General features: G+C 65.5%; 3 protein-coding genes across 5 annotated transcripts in view; 1 reads left to right on the top strand and 2 right to left on the bottom strand.

The window, feature by feature from the left end:
* The window catches only part of FNTB (farnesyltransferase, CAAX box, subunit beta), a 21,903-nt gene continuing 1,065 nt past the window's right edge, over positions 1 to 20,838 (top strand). The window contains exons 1-11 of one of the 2 annotated variants that reach the window (XM_068944393.1): positions 1 to 127; positions 204 to 339; positions 720 to 790; positions 14,726 to 14,790; positions 16,275 to 16,347; positions 16,782 to 16,873; positions 18,743 to 18,889; positions 19,354 to 19,437; positions 19,815 to 19,901; positions 20,014 to 20,143; positions 20,402 to 20,534. In XM_068944393.1, coding sequence (XP_068800494.1) covers positions 89 to 127; positions 204 to 339; positions 720 to 790; positions 14,726 to 14,790; positions 16,275 to 16,347; positions 16,782 to 16,873; positions 18,743 to 18,889; positions 19,354 to 19,437; positions 19,815 to 19,901; positions 20,014 to 20,143; positions 20,402 to 20,534 — 1,057 coding nt within the window. In that variant the 5' untranslated portion in view covers positions 1 to 88. Of the gene's footprint in view, positions 128 to 203; positions 340 to 719; positions 791 to 8,702; positions 8,874 to 14,725; positions 14,791 to 16,274; positions 16,348 to 16,781; positions 16,874 to 18,742; positions 18,890 to 19,353; positions 19,438 to 19,814; positions 19,902 to 20,013; positions 20,144 to 20,401; positions 20,535 to 20,838 lie in introns of those variants that run through there. The other variant, XM_068944392.1, reaches the window with a different exon arrangement.
* On the bottom strand, positions 3,339 to 4,916 carry GPX2 (glutathione peroxidase 2). Of its 2 annotated transcripts, XM_068944397.1 has the most exons (3): positions 4,514 to 4,916; positions 4,079 to 4,409; positions 3,339 to 3,875 (listed from the first exon to the last, which is right to left on the bottom strand). In XM_068944397.1, the coding sequence occupies exons 2-3, from the start codon at positions 4,301 to 4,303 to the stop codon at positions 3,525 to 3,527; spliced, it is 576 nt and encodes a 191-aa protein (XP_068800498.1). In that variant the 5' UTR covers positions 4,304 to 4,409; positions 4,514 to 4,916; the 3' UTR covers positions 3,339 to 3,524. The 2 variants fall into 2 exon arrangements, with proteins under 2 accessions (XP_068800498.1, XP_068800497.1); XM_068944396.1 differs by lacking the exon at positions 4,514 to 4,916 and having other exon boundaries at positions 4,079 to 4,509.
* On the bottom strand, positions 5,517 to 8,545 carry RAB15 (RAB15, member RAS oncogene family). The gene is made up of 7 exons (XM_068944394.1): positions 8,262 to 8,545; positions 7,945 to 8,005; positions 7,585 to 7,645; positions 7,258 to 7,335; positions 7,091 to 7,180; positions 6,231 to 6,296; positions 5,517 to 6,142 (listed from the first exon to the last, which is right to left on the bottom strand). The coding sequence occupies exons 1-7, from the start codon at positions 8,383 to 8,385 to the stop codon at positions 5,981 to 5,983; spliced, it is 642 nt and encodes a 213-aa protein (XP_068800495.1). The 5' UTR covers positions 8,386 to 8,545; the 3' UTR covers positions 5,517 to 5,980.

The following is a 20,838-nucleotide window of genomic DNA, read 5'->3' on the forward strand; positions in this document are numbered from 1 at the left end:
CCCCCGTCCGCCGCAGGCCAAGCCCCGCCCCCTCCTCCCGGCCGAATCTCGCCCCTGAGATCTCGCGAGAGCAGCGGCGGCGGCGGCGATGTGTGGGGGCTGCGTGGGCACCGAGTACCCGGAGCGGGTAGGGCCGGAACCGGGGCCGGGGCCGGGGCCGGAGCCGGGGCCGCCGGTACGAGCCGTGGTCCTGCCGCCCTTAGGGCACCACCTGCCTGGAGGGCGGCTCCTTCCTCCTCAACTTCGTGGGCTGCGCGCAGTGCGGCCGCCGGGACTTGGTGCTGGTCGCCAACCGCGACGCCGGCCTGCACGACGGCGAGGAGATCGTCACCTACGACCGTGCGGGCGGGGGGGGCGACTGATGGCCCTGAGGGGTTGGGGAGGGGAGGGGGGGGCTCTCGAGGGAGTCAGGCAGCCGCTGCCCCTTGTGGGGGGGGGTCCTGAGTGCTGTGGGGGGGGGGGATTGATCACTGCCCTGGGTGGGGGGGCGGAAGAGCCGTGTGGCGATTTGGGAGGGGGAGGATAGGCCTTTATCCCCTCTGAGGATAAAGGGGATCAGAGGCGAGGCTGAGGGGGTCCCCTGGGGTGTTGGGTCCTCTGGGCCATCAGCCCCCAGAGAGCTGGGGGTAGGGGGGGTATCTAGGTGGACACCCCGGGGCAGCGTAGCCAGGGCTGGGAGTATCCATCCGCGTGCTCTCGGAGCCTGCTGTCCTCCGCAGACCTGTGCAAGAGCTGCCACCACGTGATAGCACGCCACGAATACACCTTCAGCGTCGTGGATGACTACCAGGTACGCCCGCTGCGGCCGGGAAGGGGCCCTCCTGCCTGAGTTCCTCCTTTCCCACCCCGCAGTGGCTCCTTTCCAGCTCCGTAGGCGGCCTGAGCTGAGCCGCAGGCCGCCGAGGGCCAGGCTGCGCCCCTGTCGTTGGGGCTGGCTCCGGGGGCGAGCGCGGCATCCTCTGCGGCAGGCTGTTGGCACTGGGAGGTGGAGGCTGCTGTAGCTGGCAGGGCCGTGCTCCTGGCTCCTGCGAGCTGTGGGAGGGATGCTCTGAGCCGCCTGGCAACCTGGGCTTTGGGCTGGGGGGCCAGAGGGGAAGGGAAAGGGGCCTTCCAAAAAGGCTCCTGTTCCCAAGGGCTCTGAAACCAGCCCAGGGCTGTGATTTCCAGACCGCCTTGGAAACGCGAGGGCTGTAGGCAGCCCTGCTGATTCCCGTCTGCCCTTGCAGCTAGGCAGCTTTGGAGCGAGCCTTAGTAGCGGCCGCGAAGGCTTCAGACCCCTTCGCAGTAGTCCCTGCTTCAGCAAGGGTAGCCTGGCCCAACTCCGTCAGCTCAGGAGCTTGGTGTAGCACAGGCTGTGCTCCAGCGTCGGAGGTGGGAGATGAGAGCCCAGGCTCAGTACGATAACGCCAGGCTTTTCTACCAATGTGTCTGTGTTTCCACCAGCCCCAATATTGTCAGGCTGCCTGCGGGAACGTCTGTGAGACGTGGTACTTGGCCCAGGGCAGAGCGAAGGGTAATGAAAGGAGCGTGAAGAGGGCGTGCAGGGCCTGCCCTGGCCTTCCCCAGCCCTCCCGCCTGTCTCCCGGCACCTTTCCTATTGAGCAGCTAAACACTGGAGAACGGGCCCTAGGGAGCCTTTGGGACTTGGTCCCAAGGGAAGAAACTAGATCTTCCAAAGTCCGATTGCAATCGAGGCTCCTGGAGGATCGGGTGCCGGCTCCAGCTCGGGTTTCCCTGGCCGTGCCTCACGGCTGCGAGGAGATGGCGTGGGAGAGACCAGCTCCCGCTGGGCCCAGCAGCCCCTGCCGCCGCGCTCCTCCTGCCCGCGCCGTGCTGTCCCCTTGCAGGAGTACACCATGCTGTGCCTGCTGTGCGGCCGGGCCGAGGACTCCATCAGCATCCTGCCTGATGACCCGCGCCAGATGACCCCCCTCTTCTGAAGCGCGCCCTGGTGCGTATTCCGGTACGGCCTCACAGCTGCCCCAAACGCCGGGTCCCCTGCCTGCCCCCAGGCCTGCTCCCCGGCTCGCAGAGCCTTGGGACCGTCTGCCCTGCAGGCCAGGGGTAGGGGCGGGGTGATGGCCGCACCGCGGGGCTGGTGGAAGCCTAGCGAGGGGTCCCTGGCGTTGGCGATATCTTATCCTGGCTGGTTGGGGCCTGCACAGCCCATGCCATTCTGGGACATACTGTGGTCTTTATATGTGATGCTCTCGTTTCAAGCTCCAACCTGGATGCGGCGGATGCCGGAGCCTGCTCCCACGTACCCTGCACACCGCGTGGTGGTCATTCCTGGCCTGTGTCTGCCCTTGTCACTCAGCCGTGCCTGCTGCCCTGGGATGCAAACCCTGGGCTGCAGGGGCAGGGTGGAGAACCGCAACCTTGGTCCCCCTTCAGTTGAGGAGACCAAGGGTGGGGGGGGGGGGGAGCAGGCTGTCACTCCCAAAACGGTTCAGCATGGGATGGCCGCCCCAGATGCCCGACCACTCCTGCCTCAGCGGTGGAGGCGGTGTTCACACGTGCGTGGGCAATAAAGCGGATGTGTTGTGACTCAGTGGTGGAGTCTGGAACGTTTTAGGGGAAGAGCGAGGGATACCTACAACACGGGTGGGGACAGAAGGGGATCCCCTCGGGTTCCTGGGACTCGCTCCTGGTCCCCAGAGCTGGCAGAGGGGCTACAGCCCTACGCAGCGATCGAGGGGCTCTTCCCTTCCCGTAAGCCTGGGGGATTCCTCCCGCTGTAGCAGATCTGGCCTTGTGCCTTCCTCAAATCCCAGAGCCTTCTGTGCCCTGTATCTTCTGGCGATCTGCAACTGCACGTTGCCGCTCAGCGGGGTTCGGGAGTGTTTTAAGCTCACCTGGGGGGAGGCTGGGTGCCTTGAAGCCCAGTTTCAGTAGGGGCACAGACCTCCCCCCCACCCCAGGGCCCATTTCCCTGCCCTGCTGCATCTGTGTAACCTAATCCTCTACTTTGGATGCTGGCAGCACATTCCTGGGGAGGGCAGGGCGGGAGGGAGCCTGGCGGGTTGGAAGGGCTCCAGGAAGCCCTGCGCCAACCGTCGCCTCGGGGCTGCTAGCCCTCGCTGCCGAGACCAGTCCTCCCTGGGCAGTTTGAGTGCCACCCTCAGCACCCAGCACCAGCGCCTTGCCGGCGAGCCGTTTCCTGGATCTGCCAGCCTGGGATACTTCCTCCTTCTGCCAGGGCTCGGCCTGAAGATGCACCCACGGCCTCCCCCACTGCAGGCACGGTGCCCACCACCCTGGGGACACCAGCCGGGACGACGTGAGCCCTGGCACGCGCAGCCGGAGCCGCCCGCACAAAGCGCACAGAGACCAGCGCTCCTTCCGGCTTCTTTATTGGACCCAGGCCACGTGAGGTGTCCCCCCACCCCAGACACGGCTGCTCCAGCCCTCTGCCCCATCGGGCTCCCTCCCCGAAGCTGGTTTCAGAGGGGGCCGTCACCTGAAAAAGGGCTGAGACCGTCTTGGGGGGGTGGCTGCCTGGGAGAGGGGTGCTGGGGCTGGCCCTACTTGGCCAGCTTGAGCAGGCGCTGGATGTCGGGCTCCAGCTGGGCGGTGGGCATGCGGGGGCTGTAGCGCCGGAACGGTTCGCCCTCGGGGCCCACCAGGAACTTCTCGAAGTTCCAGGAGATGTCAGCCCGCTGCACGGGGCTCCACACCACGAAGCGCGGCTCTGCCATGAGGTGCGCCGCGTTGTCGACCGGCACGGGCAGGTGCGCCTTCAGGTAGGCGAAGACAGGGTGGGTGTCCTGCCCGTTCACCTGGCACTTCTGGAAGAGGGTGAAGTTGGGCTCGAAGCCACCCCCTGGGCGCACGTACTTGAGGCTGTTGAGGATCTCCTCGTTGGTGCAGTTCTCCTGGGGCAGGGAAGGGAGAGACCCAAGGCTGTGTCATGCTTTTCCCCATCCTAACCATCACCGGGATTTCCCTGCCACCCTCCCCGGCGTGCCCGGCTGGGGCTCCATCCTGCTCTGTGCCAGCGGGCTGCGAGCGGGCGGCAGCTCATGGGCTCCGAATCCGTTCACGGATGCGCGGGGGGATAGCAGGGCCGGACGCTCACCTGGTAGCCGAACTGGTTGCAGGGGAAGCCCAGCACGACCAGCCGCCGGGGGTAGCGGGCCTGCAGCTGGTTGAGCTGGGTGTAGTCCCGCACGGTGGTGCCTCAGAGCGATGCCACGTTCTCGATGAGGACCACGCGGCCCCGAAAGTTGTTGAAATCCACCTTCTCCCCCTGCAAGGAGGTGGCGCTGAGGTCGTAGAAGGACTTGGCGATGGGCACGGTCATGGTTGCGGACGCGCTCTGCCTCCCGCGCGCCTGTCGGCGCTGCCTTAAGGGCTGCGCCCTGCTCACGTGACATCCCTGCTCCAAAGGTCTCCTTGTCCTGGCGTGGCTTGGCAGAAACTGGAGCTGTCCCACCTGCTGGCTCAGGTCCAGCACAAGGAGGAGGATGTGGAGGAGAACTGGGGTGGCTCGGGGCCAAGGCGATGCTCCTACCTGCCTCAATAATTCATGCCGCCCGCTGGGGTGTGATGGAGCGTGGCTGCTCTCCCTGTGGCGGTGGGATATGGGACGCTCGGGGGCATCAGCCTGGGGCTTGACTGCTCCAGCCCAGCTTCTTCCAGAGGCCTGGGAACACCCTGGGGGTCTCAGGTGAAATTGGGAAACAGCAGGACTCCGGGTGCTGGTGCTTCAGCTTGGCAGGGATGGAGGTGGTGGTCAGCTTGTGGCACTGGGTCCTGCACCCAGCTGGAGCCCGGCTGGGCGCTGGGGAGGGCTGGGTACCCTGATGCACCTCTGTCCCCAGACTGGCGCTGGGTAGCTGCCTTGGCATCGCTCCTGTGCCCGTCCCTGGCCTCTGGCACCCCCTCATGCACTTGCCATCCCCGATTGCCTTCTCGGTGCGCCTTTCCATCGCAGTGCCCACTGCTGTCCCATCCCCACCTGACCCAATGCCCACCACCATCCTGGTGCCCACTGCCACCTTGGTGCCCACCATCCCCTACTCACTTGCCCCAGTGCCCACCACCATCCCAATACCCATGACCATCCCAGTGCCCTCTATCTGTCCCAGTGCCTCTCCCCATCCCACCTCCATCCTGGTGCCCACCCACCCCAGTGCCTACTGCCCATGGCCCCTCAGGGCTGCTCTCCTGGCTCGGGGTTGAACTGGAAGCCTGGGTGAGCACGGTGCCCTGCACCTCCACAGACCCGTCCCCAAGCCCGGAAAGGGGACACCGGCCCAGCAGCCCTTGGAGCAGCCTGAATTATTCATAGCTGCTCAGCTTGCCGCAGCCAGGCGCTGGGCACCACCGCTCGCCCAGCGGGCGCCGCCGTGGCGGAGCCCGCAACCGGCGCTGGCCGTGGTGGCACCAGCGGGGTGAGGTGGCCAGCGTGGCCCTGGCGGCGTGGTCTTCCCGCGGTGGCACTGCCGCCCGCCGTGTTCCCGCCACGGCAGCGGCAGCATCCCCCCCCCACCCCGAGCCAGCCCACACGCTGCTCCAGCATCACCTTTATTCTGGAAACCGTGTGTGTAAAACCAGGAGGCGAGGGCGGAGGAGCACCGAGCACGGGGACCGGGGGGGCGCGCGGGGCGTGCAAAGGGCACCCGCGACACACACGCACGCACGAAGGGGACGCGGCGGCGGAGGGCAGCGGGGACCAAGGCGGGGGGGGGGGGGAAGAGGGGGGCGTCCAGGACCCTGCGCCCAGCCAGCATCCCCGGGGCGCTCGGGGACCGATCCCACCGCTGCCTCGACCCCGCTGCCCCTGGCGGCGCCGAGACCCCTCCCGGGCGCGCAGGGGACCCCGTCTCCATCGCCGCCGCTGCCCCCGGGGCGCGAGCTGGGGCTGCCCCGGGTCCCGCGCCCCCCGAACGGGGGATGCCCTTGGAGCAGGTGGGGGGGAACCGCGGGGGCCACGGCAGTGGGTTGGGGGGGCCGGGGGACTCGCAGCGGCGAGGCTTCAACACCAACAAGCTTTGGGACTGTCCTCGGCCGCTGGCGGCTTGCACTCGTCCTCCTCCAGGAGAGCCAGGTCGGGGTCGCAGGGCGCCGCGGCGGCGCGGAGCCCGGCCAGCTCCTTGCGGTGCGCTTGCAGCACCAGCTCCGTCAGGCGCGTGAAGGACTGCGGGCAGAGGCGACGTGAGCCCCCCGCCCCCGGTACCCCCCCCCCCAATCCCCGGTAACCCCCCCATCCCCACCGCCTCGCTCACCTCCTTGATGTTCAGGTTGCTGCAGGCACTTGTTTCGTAGAAGTCCATGCCGTACTCCCGGGCCAGCTGCAAGGCGAGGGCACGGCGGTGGCAACGGCGAGTGGGGGGGCTCACCGTCTCCATTCCCCACCCACACCAGCCCCCTGCACAGCTGGATGCACAGCTGGATGCACATCTGGACATGGGCGGCCAGATGGGCAGACTGGCCAGGCCGGTTAGTGGGGGGGGGGCCCGCATGCTGGTATGGCTCGGGTGGGGGGGGCTGCAGGGGAAGCGTAAGGTTGCTCTGGGTGCAATGGGGTCCCCGGGGGGGGGTCCTGAACACCCTGCGGGTGCAGGGATCTCTAGGTACGTTGGGGGTGCAGGGGAAACATGGGGGGTCCCCCTGGCCATGCTGGGGGCTGCAGGGGGTGCACGTAAGGTCCCTGGACACATTTACGGCTGCAGGGGGGTCCTAGGGGCTCCTGGACATATTGGAGGCTGCAGGGGGGGTCCCCCTGGCCACACTGAGGGGTGCACGCAAGGTCCCTGGACACATTTAGGGCTGCAGCAGGGGGGTCGTAGGGGCTCCTGGACATATTGGGGGCTGCAGGGGGGGTCCCTGGCCATGCTGGGGGCTGCAGAGGGTGCAAGGTCCCTGCACACATTTAGGGTTGCAGGGGGGTTGTAGGGGCTCCTGGATAGATTAGGGGCTGCAGGGGGGGGTCCCTGGCCACACTGGGGGCTGCTGGGGGTGCATGCAAGGTCCCTGGACACATTTAGGGCTGCAGCAGGGGGGTCGTAGGGTTCCTGGACATATTGGGGGCTGTGGGGGGGGGGGTCCTATGGGTCCCTGGCCAAGCGAGCGGCGCAGGGCTCACCTGCAAGCCTTGCTCTTTGGCCACTTGCCTCTTGTGCTCCTCGTCTGCCTTGTTCCCGATGAGGATTTTCTGGACCCCGTCCGGCGCGTACTGGGGGGGAGGAGGAGGAGGATGAGGAGGGGGAGGGAGGCGTGAGCCAGCCCGCGGCCCCGCGCCGGGGCTCCTACCTCATCCACGTCGCTGGCCCACTTCATGATGTGCTGGTAGGAGCGCTCGCTGCCGATGTCGTACACCAGGAAGATGCCCTGCGCCGAGAGGGGCCGGGGAGGGCAGGGGCAGAGATTGACCCGGCGGACCCAGGGCTTCGGGGATGGGGCGGCGGGAGGCGGCGCTTCCCCTCCAGGTGAATCCCCGTGGCGAACGCACCGCCCCGTGCCTCGGTTTTCCCCTCCCCTGCACCCGTGGGGCAGAGGCCGCGAGCCGGGGCCTCGGGATTTCGGCCGGCCGAAGGGGCCGTGGCGACCCTCCCGGCCCGGCTACGTGCCCACGCGTACCTGCGCTCGCCGGTAGTACTGCTTGGTGATGGTCTGGTACCTCTCCTGGCCCGCCGTGTCCCTGGAGCCGAGGGGAGAGCGGCTCAGCCAGGGCCTGGTGGGGAAAGGAAGGGAAAGGCGGGGGGGGGGGGGAGGGCGCCACCCACCCGGAGCCGCAGAGCCTCCACTGCTGACACGAGCTGCTCAGGCCTCAATTCCCAAAGGCGGGCAAGCCCGCACTCGGAGGCCATCCCGCTTGGCGACGGTCTCCCGGGGGGGGTGGGATGGCGAAGGCGGAGGCGCGCGCCGGGGCAAGCAGCCTCCCCCTGGGGGGGGGGAAAGGTTTGGGGGGGGGGAGGCGCTGCAGCAGCGGGCACTCACCAGATCTGTATCCGCACCTTAACGCCGTCCACCTCTATCGTCTTCATCTTGAAGTCGACCCCTGGGGGAGGCAAGAAAGGGGGGGGGTTATGGGGAGGGGGGTTAGGGGTGCCCTGGGGGGGGTAGGTCGCGATGTGCTGGATTTGGGGGGGGGGGGGAGGACACCCTGGGACCCCCCCCCCCACAGGCAGGAGGTGTGTGTGTGTGGAGGGGGCTCCCGATATTAGCTCGCCGCTACGGTGGAGGTGGGAAAGGAGGGAGGAGCCCATCCCCGTGGCGGCGGGGCGGCGGCGCCCGCCCTATGCCGGCGCCGGTACCGATGGTGGAGATGTGGGCGGGGTGAAACTCGTTGTCGGTGAAGCGGCAGAGCAGGCAGGTCTTGCCCACGCCCGAGTCGCCGAGCAGCAGCAGGCGGAAGAGCACGTCGTACTGCTTGGCCATGGCCCGCCGGGGGGGGGGGCGGCTGCCGCGCCGCCCTCCGCCGCGCCGCTCAGCCCCGCGCCGCCGCCGCCGCCATGGCGGAACCACTGGGGCTGGGGGGGGGGGGAGGCACGGGCGGCGCGCGCTGCCGCGTGGCTGCGGCCACAACCGGCCCGCCTGGCCCCCCCCCCCCCCCCCAAACCACCGTCTCCGGTGCGCGGTGCGGCGGCGCCGTGACGCCACAGCGATGACGCGCGGCGTGAGGCCGCGCATGCGCGGCGCGCTCGGCCGGCGGCGGCGGCGGGGCTCGGCCGCGCGGGGGCGCTGCCGGGGAGCGGGGCGGGGCGCAGCGCGGCGAGGTGTTGTGTCCCCGCCAGGCCGCCGTCGGCGGCGGCGGCGTCTGGGGCCGGCGGGAGCCGCCTGGCCGCAGCATGGCGGGCGCGGGTCCTCCCGCGGGGCGGCGGCGGCTGCGGGACGACGGCGTGCGCACGGCCACCTCGGCCGAGCAGGTGCGGGGAGGGGGCGGCGGCGCAGAGGGGCCCTGCGGTGGGGGTGCGGGGAGGGGCGAAGAGGGGCTGCGGTGTGGGCGTGTCCGGCGGCAGTGGGGCTGGGGTGTGGGGTGCAGTGGGGCTGGGATGTGGGTGTCAGGCTGCAAGGGGGCTGGGGGTGTGGGGTGCAGTGGGGCTGGGGGTTCAGTGGGTCTGGGATGTGGGTGTCAGGCTGCAGTGGGGCTGGGGTGTGGGGTGCAGTGGGGCTGGGGGAGGGTGTCAGGCTGCAGTGGGGCTGGGGTGTGGGGCGCAGTGGGGCTGGGGTGTGGGTGTCAGGCTGCAAGGGGGCTGGGGGTGTGGGGTGCAGTGGGGCTGGGGGTTCAGTGGGTCTGGGATGTGGGTGTCAGGCTGCAGTGGGGCTGGGGTGTGGGGTGCAGTGGGGCTGGGGGAGGGTGTCAGGCTGCAGTGGGGCTGGGGTGTGGGGCGCAGTGGGGCTGGGGTGTGGGTGTCAGGCTGCAAGGGGGCTGGGGGTGTGGGGTGCAGTGGGGCTGGGGGTTCAGTGGGTCTGGGATGTGGGTGTCAGGCTGCAGTGGGGCTGGGATGTGGGGTGCAGTGGGGTGGGGGGTGGGTGTCAGGCTGCAGTGGGGCTGGGGGTGTGGGGTGCAGTGGGGCGGGGGGTGGGTGTCAGGCTGCAGTGGGGCTGGGGGTGTGGGGTGCAGTGGGGTGGGGGGTGCAGTGGGGCTGGGATGTGGGTGTCAGGCTGCAGTGGGGCTGGGGTGTGGGGTGCAGTGGGGTTGGGGTGTGGGGGTGTCAGGCTGCAGGGGGGCTGGGGTGTGGGATGCAGTGTGGGGTGCAGTGGGGCTGGGGTGCTGGGGTGTCAGGCTGCAGTGGGGCTGGGGTGTGGGGTGTAGTGTGGGGTGGGGATGTGGGGTGCAGTGGGGCTGGGATGTGAGGGTATGGGGGGGGGTGCAGCGGGGCTGGAGTCCGTGGGGGCAGTGTGGGGTGCAGTGGGGCAGGGGTAACTGCAGGGGGGGCTGGGGTGCGGGGTGCAGTGAGGGGGCTCAGGGTGCGATGGGGGGGGGGAGCTCAGGCAGGGCAGCCGCGGTCACCCCAGCGGGGCGCAGGCGGTCGGCAGGGCTGGGGAGGGGGCGGGCGCGCAGGGGACGAGGTTCGGGGGCTGCCCCGGCAGCGCCCCGTGTCCCCCCCTGCGCTGGCGGCGCTTGTGCCGCCCCGAACACCCGCGGGACGGGGCCCCAGTCGGGTGTGCGGGAAAAGGGCTGGCGTCTTCAGCCTTGTCCCTGAGTCGGGGGGCCGGCGCCGTGGAGAGCCCCGGAGAGGAGAGGGCGCCGAGCGAGCTGGCAGCAGGCAAGAGAAAAAGATCTGCTCGGAGTTTTATCTGCGCGTCGGGGGCCTTTCCTACCCTCGACGGAGCACGCGGGCTGAGGAACGGCGCTCGCTGTGCTTCTCGGCTGCCCCGGGGCTGCCCAAATCGCGGCCGAGCTCGCGGGGCGGCGTTTGGCGCGGGGCGACCGTGACGGCTGCCGGAGGAGAGCGACCCGACGACGGCGGCGGCCTCTCGGCTGCCGCCCCTTTGGCTGCTCGCTGCGACGGTGGCCCGGCCCCGATGCCTGCGGCTGGGCCGAGGGGGTGGCCGTCGCTGGCGGTAGCCGTCGCCTCAGTTTGTTGGGTCTCCCCGTGGCTTTGACCCGAGCCAGCGGCGCCGGCAACGGCAGCCGCCAACCTCGGGGAAGGGTCAAGCAGCCCTGGCGGGGGTGGGTGGGACGGGGACCCAGCTGCTGCCGCCGCCGCCTGCTGCGCGTGGTCTGTCCTCGCCGCTGGAAGGCGTTCCCCCCTTTCTGCGGAGCGCCTCGACTCGCCTTCTGAGTCATCTCGGCAGCTGGCGGGCAGAGGTTTTCCCTGGCGCGGGGTTGCTGGGGGACCTGCCGAGCCGCTGTGCGGCTGCGGGGAGCCGAAAACAGCGGGTTCCTCGAATGAGAGGAGCGCGGGAGGGGTCTGTAGCAGCACGCGAGTGTCTGATGTTTGCCGAGCTGCGCGCCGGTCCTCCGCGGCCGCCTCATCGTGACGCGCGGCTTGGCCGGGCTCGGTTTGGATGTCATCTCCAAGCTCTCTGGCCTGCTCTTTGCTCCTTGGTCAGGCAGGAGCTGGGAGCGGAGAGGCCTCAGGAGCTTCTTCTCCCATCGCAGTTGCTGTCTGGTGGGAGATGTCGCCAGTCCCTGCAGGGTTGCCCCTCAGCCCTTGCCCCCAGCTTTTTCAGCCAGAGAAACCTAAGCGGAAGCGATGAGATGGCGCACGCGCGTGACCTGGTTTTTCAGAGGGGCGCTGGATTGCCTGGGATGCTCGTTAAGCGGAAATTGGGGTTACTGGGCTTTCCTTGGTGCTGATGTTTCCTTCTCGTGGGACCGGATGTTTTTTTACCCGTCTTCGCTGTTGTATTAAATGGGAAAGGTGATGCTGCCTCTGCCCGCTGTGGGACCTTGTTCCTTCCCCCGCGCTGGCACGAGTGCTCACGCGGCTGGGTCGCAAAGCAGTGGCTTCCTGATCCGCTCCGCGGCGCGATCGGGCCCAAAAGAGGTGCTGGCGGGAGAGGGATGACGCGTTGCCGGGTCAGCCGTCCCGGCTTGCGCCGACGCAAGCTCCTGGTGAACCCCGGTGCAGGAGGTGAGCGCCTCCTGTGCTTGGGACCCCAAACCCCGCACAACCAGAGCTCTTCTCCGGCGGTTTGGTGTGGAGCTGAGCCGCGGCCCTGCGCCTAGGGGCCGAGGCTGCTCGCTCTGCCTCGAGACGGGACTCTGCCGGCGTTGGCCGTTGCGCGTCCCCCCCGCGCGCCGGGCAGCGAGCTGCGTGGCGGAAGGCGTCGGTGAGGGGCGCGTTGGGTTAGTGTTTCCTGGGCGCGGACAAGGCCTCTGTTGTCCCTGTGGTTAAAAAAGCTCTTGTCTGCTTTCTGCATTTATAAATTTTTCCTCCTTCCTTGCCACTGACTCTGGCTTTTTGCCACGAGCTGGCGTGGGATGGGAGAGGGAGGCGAACACAGAAACGGTTAAGGAGGCTGAGGAGGGTCTGGGAGAGAAGCAAAAAGCTCCCTCCGCTCCCTGGGGTGGGTGAATTCAGCCTCCTTGGGCTCGGCGGCGGGGGCTGATGACTTCTTGAGGATTGCCTGGCAGCGTGCACGCAGATGCCATCCTGCGTGAGGCTGTCGCGCGCTTCCTTGGATGCGTTACAGTGAGGAAGAGCGCCTGGCAAAGCGGAAGCGGGAAGCCCTGGATATCGCCGCTCCGGTGGAAGGGCTAGCAAGGCTGCCGAATCCGGTGACCCTCTCTGGAGCTGTGCCCTGCAGTCCCTGTCCCGACGGCATTGAACTTTAGCCCAAAAGCTGCTCGGTTTTGGCCTTGCCGGGGGGTCTGTTCCGCGCCTCCCGGCTCTGCTGCTTAGGCGCTGCCTCCCCGTCCCCCTGCGTCGCCTCCGTGCTGTCAGGGCCCCCTCGCTCCTGCGGTTCACGCTGCTGCTTTTCCTTTCCCGTTGCTCCATCTCCAGCTGCCTGGGTGCAGAGAAACTCCCCTCTCTCTCGAAAGAAAGGCAAGGCTTTTCTTTTGAAAAAAGAGGGTTTGCAATCCCTTGAAACGTCTGAACTCTCCTCCACGCCCGGGGCGGGGTGGCCCCTGTCGGGGCGAAAGGGGATGCGGGTGCTTCTCAGGCCGTGGGGTTCCTGCTCTCCCTGGGCTGAGGACGTGCAGCACGCCTCCTTCCCAGCTGGCCACAGGGACGCGGTGGTCCAGGCGCCCGGGTGCAGCAACAGGTACGGCGTAGCTGGGAGACGGACTCACCAGGAGCTTGTTTTGGGCTTCAGCAAGCCGCGCTTAGTGTGGCTTCAGAAACTCAGCCTTGGGGCTGTGCTACCAAAGGGATCTTGGTTGCTTTGCTCGATTGCTGCCTGGCGTCCTGGGTTAGCCGCAGGAGGTGGCTGGACCTGTCATAGTCATTTCTTCTCGCTTAGGTCTGTCCCATTAGAGAAACCACAGCTCTACTGTGTGCGCTCCCAGTTACATCGTTTTCTCAAGCTCAGGGTACGTTATCGAGGGTAAGGAAGATTACCCTGGCTTGGAACGATGCTAAGACAGTAGTTACGGAGCTGAAGCAACTGGATTTTAGGGTTAAATCAAAAACGAGTCAAAGATCCAGCAGCTCCTGAATCGCACAGGTGGGACCATCGAAGCCATCCAGCTGTAGCTAGAGACGGGTGGCCCAATAGGTTTCACTTGGGGGCCCCAGAACAAGTGAAACTTCATCTTGAAAAATTCTGCCTTTGAAAACAGAAAACTGACGGTGCTCAAATCTCTTCTTAGTCCCGAGTGAAAAGCTTTGTGTCGGCCCCTGCTATGCCGCTCCTCTGGCGGAGGAGGTCTGTAAGTCACCCTGGGCCCACAAACGCCAGTCGAGACCAGGTGGCCCTCAGTTGGTTTGATTTCCTGAAAAGAAGGTGATGAGACAGCAAATCTGATAATGGAAAGCTAATCATATTTAGCTGAATAAATCCTGTGGGATGAAGCAGATCCCTCTTAAGGACAGAGGCCTTTCAGAGCCAGTGATATCGGCTGGCTCTTGGCGGAGCGGATCTGGGCAGCACAGGGCTTGCTCCTGGCAAAAGCGGCTCCATGCAGAAGAAACCGGATGCTTTCCTCAACCGAGGCAGCCAAGAGCCTCCTGCTCTCTGCTCCCCTGACCGTGTCACGTTGTTACCAAACAGCGCTTGGCGCGCCGGGATCCAGAACAGCTCTGCCGTCGCCGTCTGGGAGTGAGCTTTTTTGGGGTGGAGGGGGAAGGATCGTTTCTTCGATCCTGCCAAAGTGGATAAAGACTAGCGTGCCAGGCCAGCTACGTGAGCGGCAGGCTGGGCCGCTCGGACCTTTGGCAGCATTGTCTTGTTCATAGTTGTGGTGTTATGGTCTGATGAGATGCTGTTCATCAGCCTGGCTGTGGTCGCTGTGCATGCTTGTAGTCTCCAGAAGATGCAAAGAAAGGGACAGCTGAACCCTCTCCTCTTATCCTGCCTTTCTCTTGCAGCTCAGAGAGTATAGCCAAAGATATCGTGGTCAAGAGACCTGCTCTGAACTGCCCCGGCAAAAGCGCTCCTCTGTTAGCGCGTGGGAAAGGCAGGAGCGGCTGCAGCAGGTCTTTGCTTGTGGTCAGTCAGTCCCTGCGGTCCGTGTGAGTCTTCGGCAGCTCCTAGGGCAGCATCTGGGTGTGGGTGCAAGCTGAGGGAGGCATTTCCTGTCCCAAGCTGTTGGACTGGCCCTTAACAGTAGAGCACAACGCAGATTTTTGTGATGATCTCAGTGGGTGAAAGTTGCAATCTCTTCCCTGCCCCGTGCAGGATTAAGCACTTTGGGATGAACGTGTTAAGGGTGACAGGAGTCCAGGATGGCTCTTTGGTGCTGTGTCAAGTACGTTTGGGTAGACAAGCATCAGCAGCCTGCTCGTCTCTGCCAGGAGGATCTGGAGAGAGGCCACCGAGAGCAGAGAAGTGGGCCAGGAGGACAAGCTTGTGACCCAACGTACTTGGCTGTTGATCACCGCTTTCCTTTCCTGCTGGTGTTTTTGTGGGGGGGAAACAAGGCGCTTGGCTGTTGCCATCCAACCGCAGTACAAACAAGCCTTGGAGGTGAGAACGGCAGGATCCTCATCTAGCTCCGATACAGCCTGCTCCCTTCTAGCGTGGGATTGGAGCACACGATTGGAGCCGTGGTGGGGCTCAGAGGGTGCTGTGTCAGGGAGAGAGGTGGGATTGCTTTCCAAAGCTAACCTTGTTTTGTTTCTCTCCCCACCGTTACGCTCCTCCACCCTGTGGCTTGTTGCAGACTAAAGTAGAAGATATCGTGCAGGAAGTCTTCAATGCCTACAAGTCGAACCATCACACTTCGCAGTAAGTCCCTGTAGCAGCCGTGGGGCTGTGGGACCCTCATCTGGGTGGGCGCACTGCCTGCTGGCTCCATCCTAACGGTGTGGCTTTATGTGCGTAAAACAGCAGTTTATCTGTTCTGCTGCCAAGCGCTCTGCACCTCCGGGGGCAGAGCGGGCTGCCGCTCGCGCCCATGGGTGCAGTGCGAGGCAGCTGCTGCCGGGAGCCCACGGGGACGCAAAGGAGAGGTGAGGGTTTAGAGATGGCTTCAGCGTCCCCGTCTTGGGTTAGGCATGTGGCCCTCTGCTCTCCTAGTGTCCTCCGTCAACCCTTTGCCTTCTTCCACGGTCCTCGCGTCCGCTTGGTGACGGTTCCCCCTTCCCTTTTAAAGCCTGGGCCTGCTGAGAGCAGTCCGAGGAGGTGAGAAGAGCAGCCCCACTGCTTGGCTCCGCTCCTCTGTAGGCAGCGCATGTGATGGTGCCCGTGCCAGGCCTCTGTCCCCAGAACCTGCCGGGGACACTTGGCCAAGTGGCTGCCAGCCCAGGTGTTTCAAGCGACCACTCAAGGACTCGCACAAAGCGGATGCTGGAGGGATATGCGTGGATGCGGTGGTATCTTCTTTCCTCCGTACCCAACCCAAATTGACCTGTGCTGTTCAAGTGTTTAGAGGGCCAGGAAGCAGTCTAAGCAAATCCCACCAGTCTGTCTCCAAACCCCCAAATCTTTGGGAGCTTGGGAATCTCCCCCAGCCTCTGTGGATTTCTCGGGTGCCTAAATCCCTTCAAACGCCGGGCCTTGCAACAGCCTTCCGTAGTCCTTTGGCCTAGTGGAGATAATTCAGTGGCCAGCTGCTTTAGATCCTCTGTCTGCTGGAAAGTTTCCATTAAAAACAGAACAAACAAAAACAAATGACTCTGGTGACCAAAGAGACTACAGCGTGCTCGGCAGTGGAGCTGCATTTCCTGCAGCGTACCCCAGGGAGGTGCGTGCCCCGCAGCCGCTATTTTCCAGAGTGCCTGGACTCCTTTTGCTGGCTCCACACCATAGGGGAGTCTCCCCTGTCTGCCCTTAATGGGACGGCGTCTGTTCAGTCCGCTGGGTTTCTGGAAATTGTGGGGCAGCGCAAAGCAGGAACAATGTTCTGGGCGGTGGGGAGGGGCTGTTGGCATGCCTCAGGCTTGCTCTGGTATGTCTCCCCCCAAAGGCCGTGATGTCTCCTGGTTGCAAAGCGAAGGCTGTGAGCTCCGCAGGAGGTGGTGGACAGTTCTGCTCCTTTTGAAGTGCTCCCACGTGGCCTCTCCCGACTCCTTTTGGGCCCGTTCACCCACTTCTGCTCTGTTGGAGACTTGTTCCTGGCAGCAGGCAGAAGGAGGAACGAGCCTGGGTGTGAAATGCCAGGCAACCCCTCCGAGGGCAGTAGGATGACCGCAGCCAGGCTCGTGTCTGCTCTTCATCAGGGTGCCTTGGAAGGGCGTGCTGAGCCCTGCCCTGCTCTGCCTGTCTTTCAGATTTGTCCTGCAGCGGGAGAAGCACTTCCACTACCTGAAGAGAGGCCTCAGACAACTGACCGAAGCCTACGAGGTACCTGGCGTGCCTGCAGCGTTGCTTGTCCTTCCCCTGGCCCACCAGGCTGTGTCTGGTGTCCTGCCTCCAGGGCCGATGGCCCTCTACTTTGCCTTCTGGCTCGGGTGAACCATCCAGCCCATCAGTGATGCTTTAGTTGTCGCTGGGTATTTGCCATCCTGAATTTGTTGCTGCTGGCTGTCGGATGGCCGCAAGATTCGCCCTGGGGCAGGCGAAGCGATTCTTGGCTGCCTGCGGGATCAGAGTTGCCTGCTGGTTGTACTTGTTACTGCAGTGACGCTCCAGAGAGCTCTTCTGGGAGCTCTTCTGCCTGCACCCTCTCCCGTGAGAGCTCTGCTGGCATCCCCAGGCCCAGTCCCAAGTCCCTTTCCTGTTTGGCTGCTTGTCCTCGGGAGCTGCTGCTGCCTCACCGGTCCCTCTCATCCCTACAGTGCTTGGATGCCAGCCGACCCTGGCTCTGCTACTGGATCCTGCACAGCTTGGAGTTGCTGGAGGAGCCCATTCCCGAGTCGGTCGCCTCCGAGTAAGTGGTGCTGGCGGGTCTGTGGTGTGGGGAGCACCAGGGAGGCTGGCTTTAAGGCTTGGCAAGCTGGTCTTTGGGAGCGACTGCGGGGACCTAGTGTTGGGCCCCTGTGCCGTCCCAGAGCCCCAGGGGAAAGGGAAGTTGCCCCAGACGAGGTGGAGGGGTGAAAGGTGGCGCCTCTACTTCTTAGACCTGGGACGGAGGCATTAGGACTGTCCTGTAGCGAGATCTCTGTGTAGTGTCTGCAGTGATTTTGCCATTTGGCGCTTTGCCCTGCTGAGTGGGTCTGCCAGGGAATTTGGGGTAGCATCTGACCTGGACTGCCCCAAGGGAAAGAGAAGCCAGACTGCTTGAACGACCAGGTCCAACTTGCCCTGGCTTAACTCCTGGGACTGTGAATCTGGCACAGGCTGAAGCAGCGCGGTCCTTTGGGGCAGGAGCAGCGATGGGGATTGAGCCGCTGGCAGCGGGGAAGGGGGTGAGACACCCACGGAGTGCGCGGGGCTCGGACATCGATGCGGGGAGCGAGGACGTAGGCTCATCTGGCGCTTGTCGGCGTGGCCAGGGGCTGTCAGCCAGAGCAGGCGTCTTGGCCACCTCTCTGGGGGAGTCCTGGGATGCCTCAGGGTGAAATGACGCTGGTGGCAGAGGCCGGACTCAGGCAGGCTCATCGCGCGGGCCCTCCGCCTGCTCGCAGTGCCCTTCTGCTCCGCGCCAGCCCCTGGTTTTGGAGGGCCTGTGGGCTGCGTGCGAGTCTGCCACCTTGGCCCTGCTGCCGATCCCGGAGGTGTTTGCTCCCGTGTCCGCTGGGCACAGCCAGGCCCACCTCCTGCTGTCCCCACGTGTTGGGCGCTACCAGGCGGGAGCACAAAAGTGCTTTGTCTCATTCATGGCTATCAATGCCTCCTATTCTTGCCTGCCAGCACTTTCGGGGCATCTCGTGACAGACGGAGATGGGGGAGATAAGGGACCCAGCTTTAACCTCCAGCGGGGGAATGAACAGACGGGAACGGGCTGGGTGGACTGACCTGCCTCCTGCAGCACAAGGCGCGCTGGCTGTGGCCGCTGTGAGCTGCGCAGAGACCCTTCGCTTTTGATGGGAGACAAGCACGGTCCTCCCTTGCCTCGATGGGAGAAATCATCCCCGTGTTAAGAACACGGTCAGGTTAAAATCCTCCTCTAGAAACCCTTAGGGACGTTCAGGCAGGTCTGAAATCTGTTGCTGGCAGGAGAAACGCGGAGGGAAGTGTCTGCCCTCTCTGCAGGGGGCTTGGTCCCCTCACCAGCTGCACCTTCAGGTTCACAAAGCGGGGCAATGGCTCCTGCTGCCTTTGCTCCCTGCTGCGGGGCTCTATTGAGAGCAGGCAGAGGGGTGATGAGTGGTGGCCGTGGGGCCAGCTCACATGATGTTTGCAAGGAAATCTCACGGGCAGGCAGGATCCCAGAGCTGAATGCGCTTGGCACGGGATGCTGTGCCTTGCTTGACCTGGGCTGGGCTCTCCGGGCCGACAGGATCACGTGCTAGCGCGGACTTTGGCTTGCCACCCCCCCCACCCCAAGGGGCTGGTGGGGCCAGGCTGGGAGTCGTCTGGGCCGTAGACGCGGTTGGGCGCCTTCTGGACGGCTGGGGACAGGTCTGGCGGGCGCTTGTGTGCGGGCTGTCACCCTTGAAGGCTCTCCCTGCTGTCGGTGGCCTTCGTGGGTGGCTTCCTGCCAGCTCTGCGCTCCCCGGGGCGTAGGGCGGCAGAGCAGGCAGGTGCCACTGCGTGGGTCAGTCCTGTCCGAATGATTCGCGAGGTGCCAGCCGCATCCTGAGCGAGGCTGGCAAGAGCCAGGCCCCTTCCTCAGCCCTCCCTCCGTCCTCTGCAGCGTCTGCCAGTTCCTGAGCCGCTGTCAGAGCCCCCAGGGTGGCTTTGGGGGAGGCCCTGGCCAGCACCCGCACCTCGCCCCCACCTACGCGGCTGTCAACGCGCTCTGTATCATTGGCACGGAGGAGGCGTTCAACGTCATCGACAGGTAAAGCAGGGCTGGCCCGTGGGGGCGCTCCGAGGAGGGTCCCTGGGCAGCCCTGCTCCCCGTCGAGCTCCCTGGGGAGACGGCAAGCCAGCCTGCCTCACGTCGGGCAGAGATACGGCCAGACGCTGCCCCGGGGGCTCTCGGTGCCTTGAACATTTGGGGTCTTTGCCCCTCGCAATGGGCTGTTGCTTTGCTGGAGACATCGGTTGCACAGGTGGGGCTGGCAGGGAGCCTTCGGAGCCATGCAGACGGGTGCTTCTTGCTGGGGCAGAGCTTAAAGACGCTCCTTGGCCGCCGGAGGCAACGGCCTTCCCTCCGCTTGGGTGTTTTTGGGAGTGGGGCTGGGGTGATGCCCCGTGGAGGAGTGAGATGGAGAGCAAGAGGAGCCATAGTGGGTGCTGCGATGTCCGGGCCTGGGGAGGCTGGACCCTCACCGGCCCCTCATGCCCTGCTGGGTCTTGCAGGAAGAAGCTCCTGGAGTACCTGCACTCGCTGAAACAGCCCGATGGCTCCTTCCTCATGCACGTCGGGGGCGAGGTGGACGTCAGGTGGGTAGGCGCCGCGGAAGACGGGTTGCCCACCTTGGGCAGTACCAGCCTGGGAAACGCATCTCTTCCCCGCTGCAGTCGTCGGGGTGTCTACCCGGGCCGTGGACCCGCAGAGCTGCGTCCTCGCTGGGGCCCCTCGAGTCAGCTCCAGGGTTGAGACCGGTGGGGGCCAAGCTCAGCTCCTGGCAGGGGAAGGCGGCGCAGCCTCGCAGGCGGAGCGCCGCCTGGCTGCTCGGCGTTCGGGTGAAGCCGTTCGCACCGATGGCTCTGCCCTGGTTCGAACCCGCGTGGCTGGCTGGGTCTCGCCCCAGGAGACGGGGTAGCGGTGGAGGTCGGCGCGCCCATGCGCCAGCAGCCCTGAGCGCCTTCTCCCGCAGGAGCGCGTACTGTGCCGCCTCCGTGGCATCGCTGACCAACGTCCTCACGCCCACGCTCTTTGCTGGGACGGCCGAGTGGATAGCGAGGTGAGAACCAGGCAACGAGGCCCCCGCGGGCGATGGGGTGCGATGGGACGGTGGACGGCTGCTGGGATGCCGCTTGCCTTGGTGCTATCCTGGCCAGCCTCTCCCTGCACAGGTGCCAGAACTGGGAGGGCGGCATTGGCGGGGTGCCGGGCATGGAGGCCCACGGCGGGTACACCTTCTGCGGCGTGGCGGCATTGGTCATCCTCAAGAAGGAGCATCTGCTGAACCTCCGGAGCTTGCTGGTGAGTGGCTCCATGGACGTCCGCGGTTCCTCCGCAGGAGCCACAGCCCGCTTCAAGCGTCCCCTCTGCTCTCCCAGGGCTGCCGTGCGCTCCCGCCTTGGCCCTGAGCGCAGCGGGGGGCTGGATGTGGCCCGGCGACCTGCTGAGATAGGGATGGGGGTCTCAACTGGGCTGTGGTGGTGGGGTATGTCCTGTGCCAGGCTGGAGCTGCCTGGGGCCGTCATCGCACTGGCAACTGCTCCTGTCTGTCCCCTGCAGCACTGGGTGACCAGCCGGCAGATGCGTTTCGAGGGCGGTTTCCAGGGTCGCTGTAACAAGCTGGTGGACGGTTGTTACTCCTTCTGGCAGGCCGGCCTGCTGCCCCTGCTGCACCGCGCACTCCACGCCAGAGGTGAGTCGGCCACACGAGGTCATCGGCCTGGACGTTTCGGCTGAACCGGGAAGCAACGTCTCCAGGGGATGGGTTTGAGGAGGAGTTTTAGCAAGGAAACAAAGCCTAGAATAACGTTGCCCGCGGGGTGCCTGTGTGTTCCCCTTCTCTGGGGCCCTGAGCGGGTGCTGAATCACAAGAGGATTGAACAGGCTTCCCAAAATACTTTTGGGCAGAAAGAGGCTTGAATTTCTGCCTGGAAGAAAGGAGGTGGTGGTTTCCCTGGGGAGGTGAAAGGCTCTGGCAGGGCTTTTGCTGTGTTTCT

Source organism: Struthio camelus, chromosome 5, assembly GCF_040807025.1.
Source record: "Struthio camelus isolate bStrCam1 chromosome 5, bStrCam1.hap1, whole genome shotgun sequence".
NCBI lineage: Eukaryota > Metazoa > Chordata > Aves > Struthioniformes > Struthionidae > Struthio > Struthio camelus.

Bases quoted from the DNA above. Each gene is read 5' to 3' on its own strand.
- RAB15 (XM_068944394.1), bottom strand. From the start codon at position 8,385: ATGGCCAAGCAGTACGACGTGCTCTTCCGCCTGCTGCTGCTCGGCGAC. The intron at 8,006-8,261 runs GTACCGGCGCCG...TGCCTCCCCCAG, and splicing joins CGCCCACATCTCCACCATCG to GGGTCGACTTCAAGATGAAG. The intron at 7,646-7,944 runs GTGAGTGCCCGC...CCTCGGCTCCAG, and splicing joins AAGGTGCGGATACAGATCTG to GGACACGGCGGGCCAGGAGA.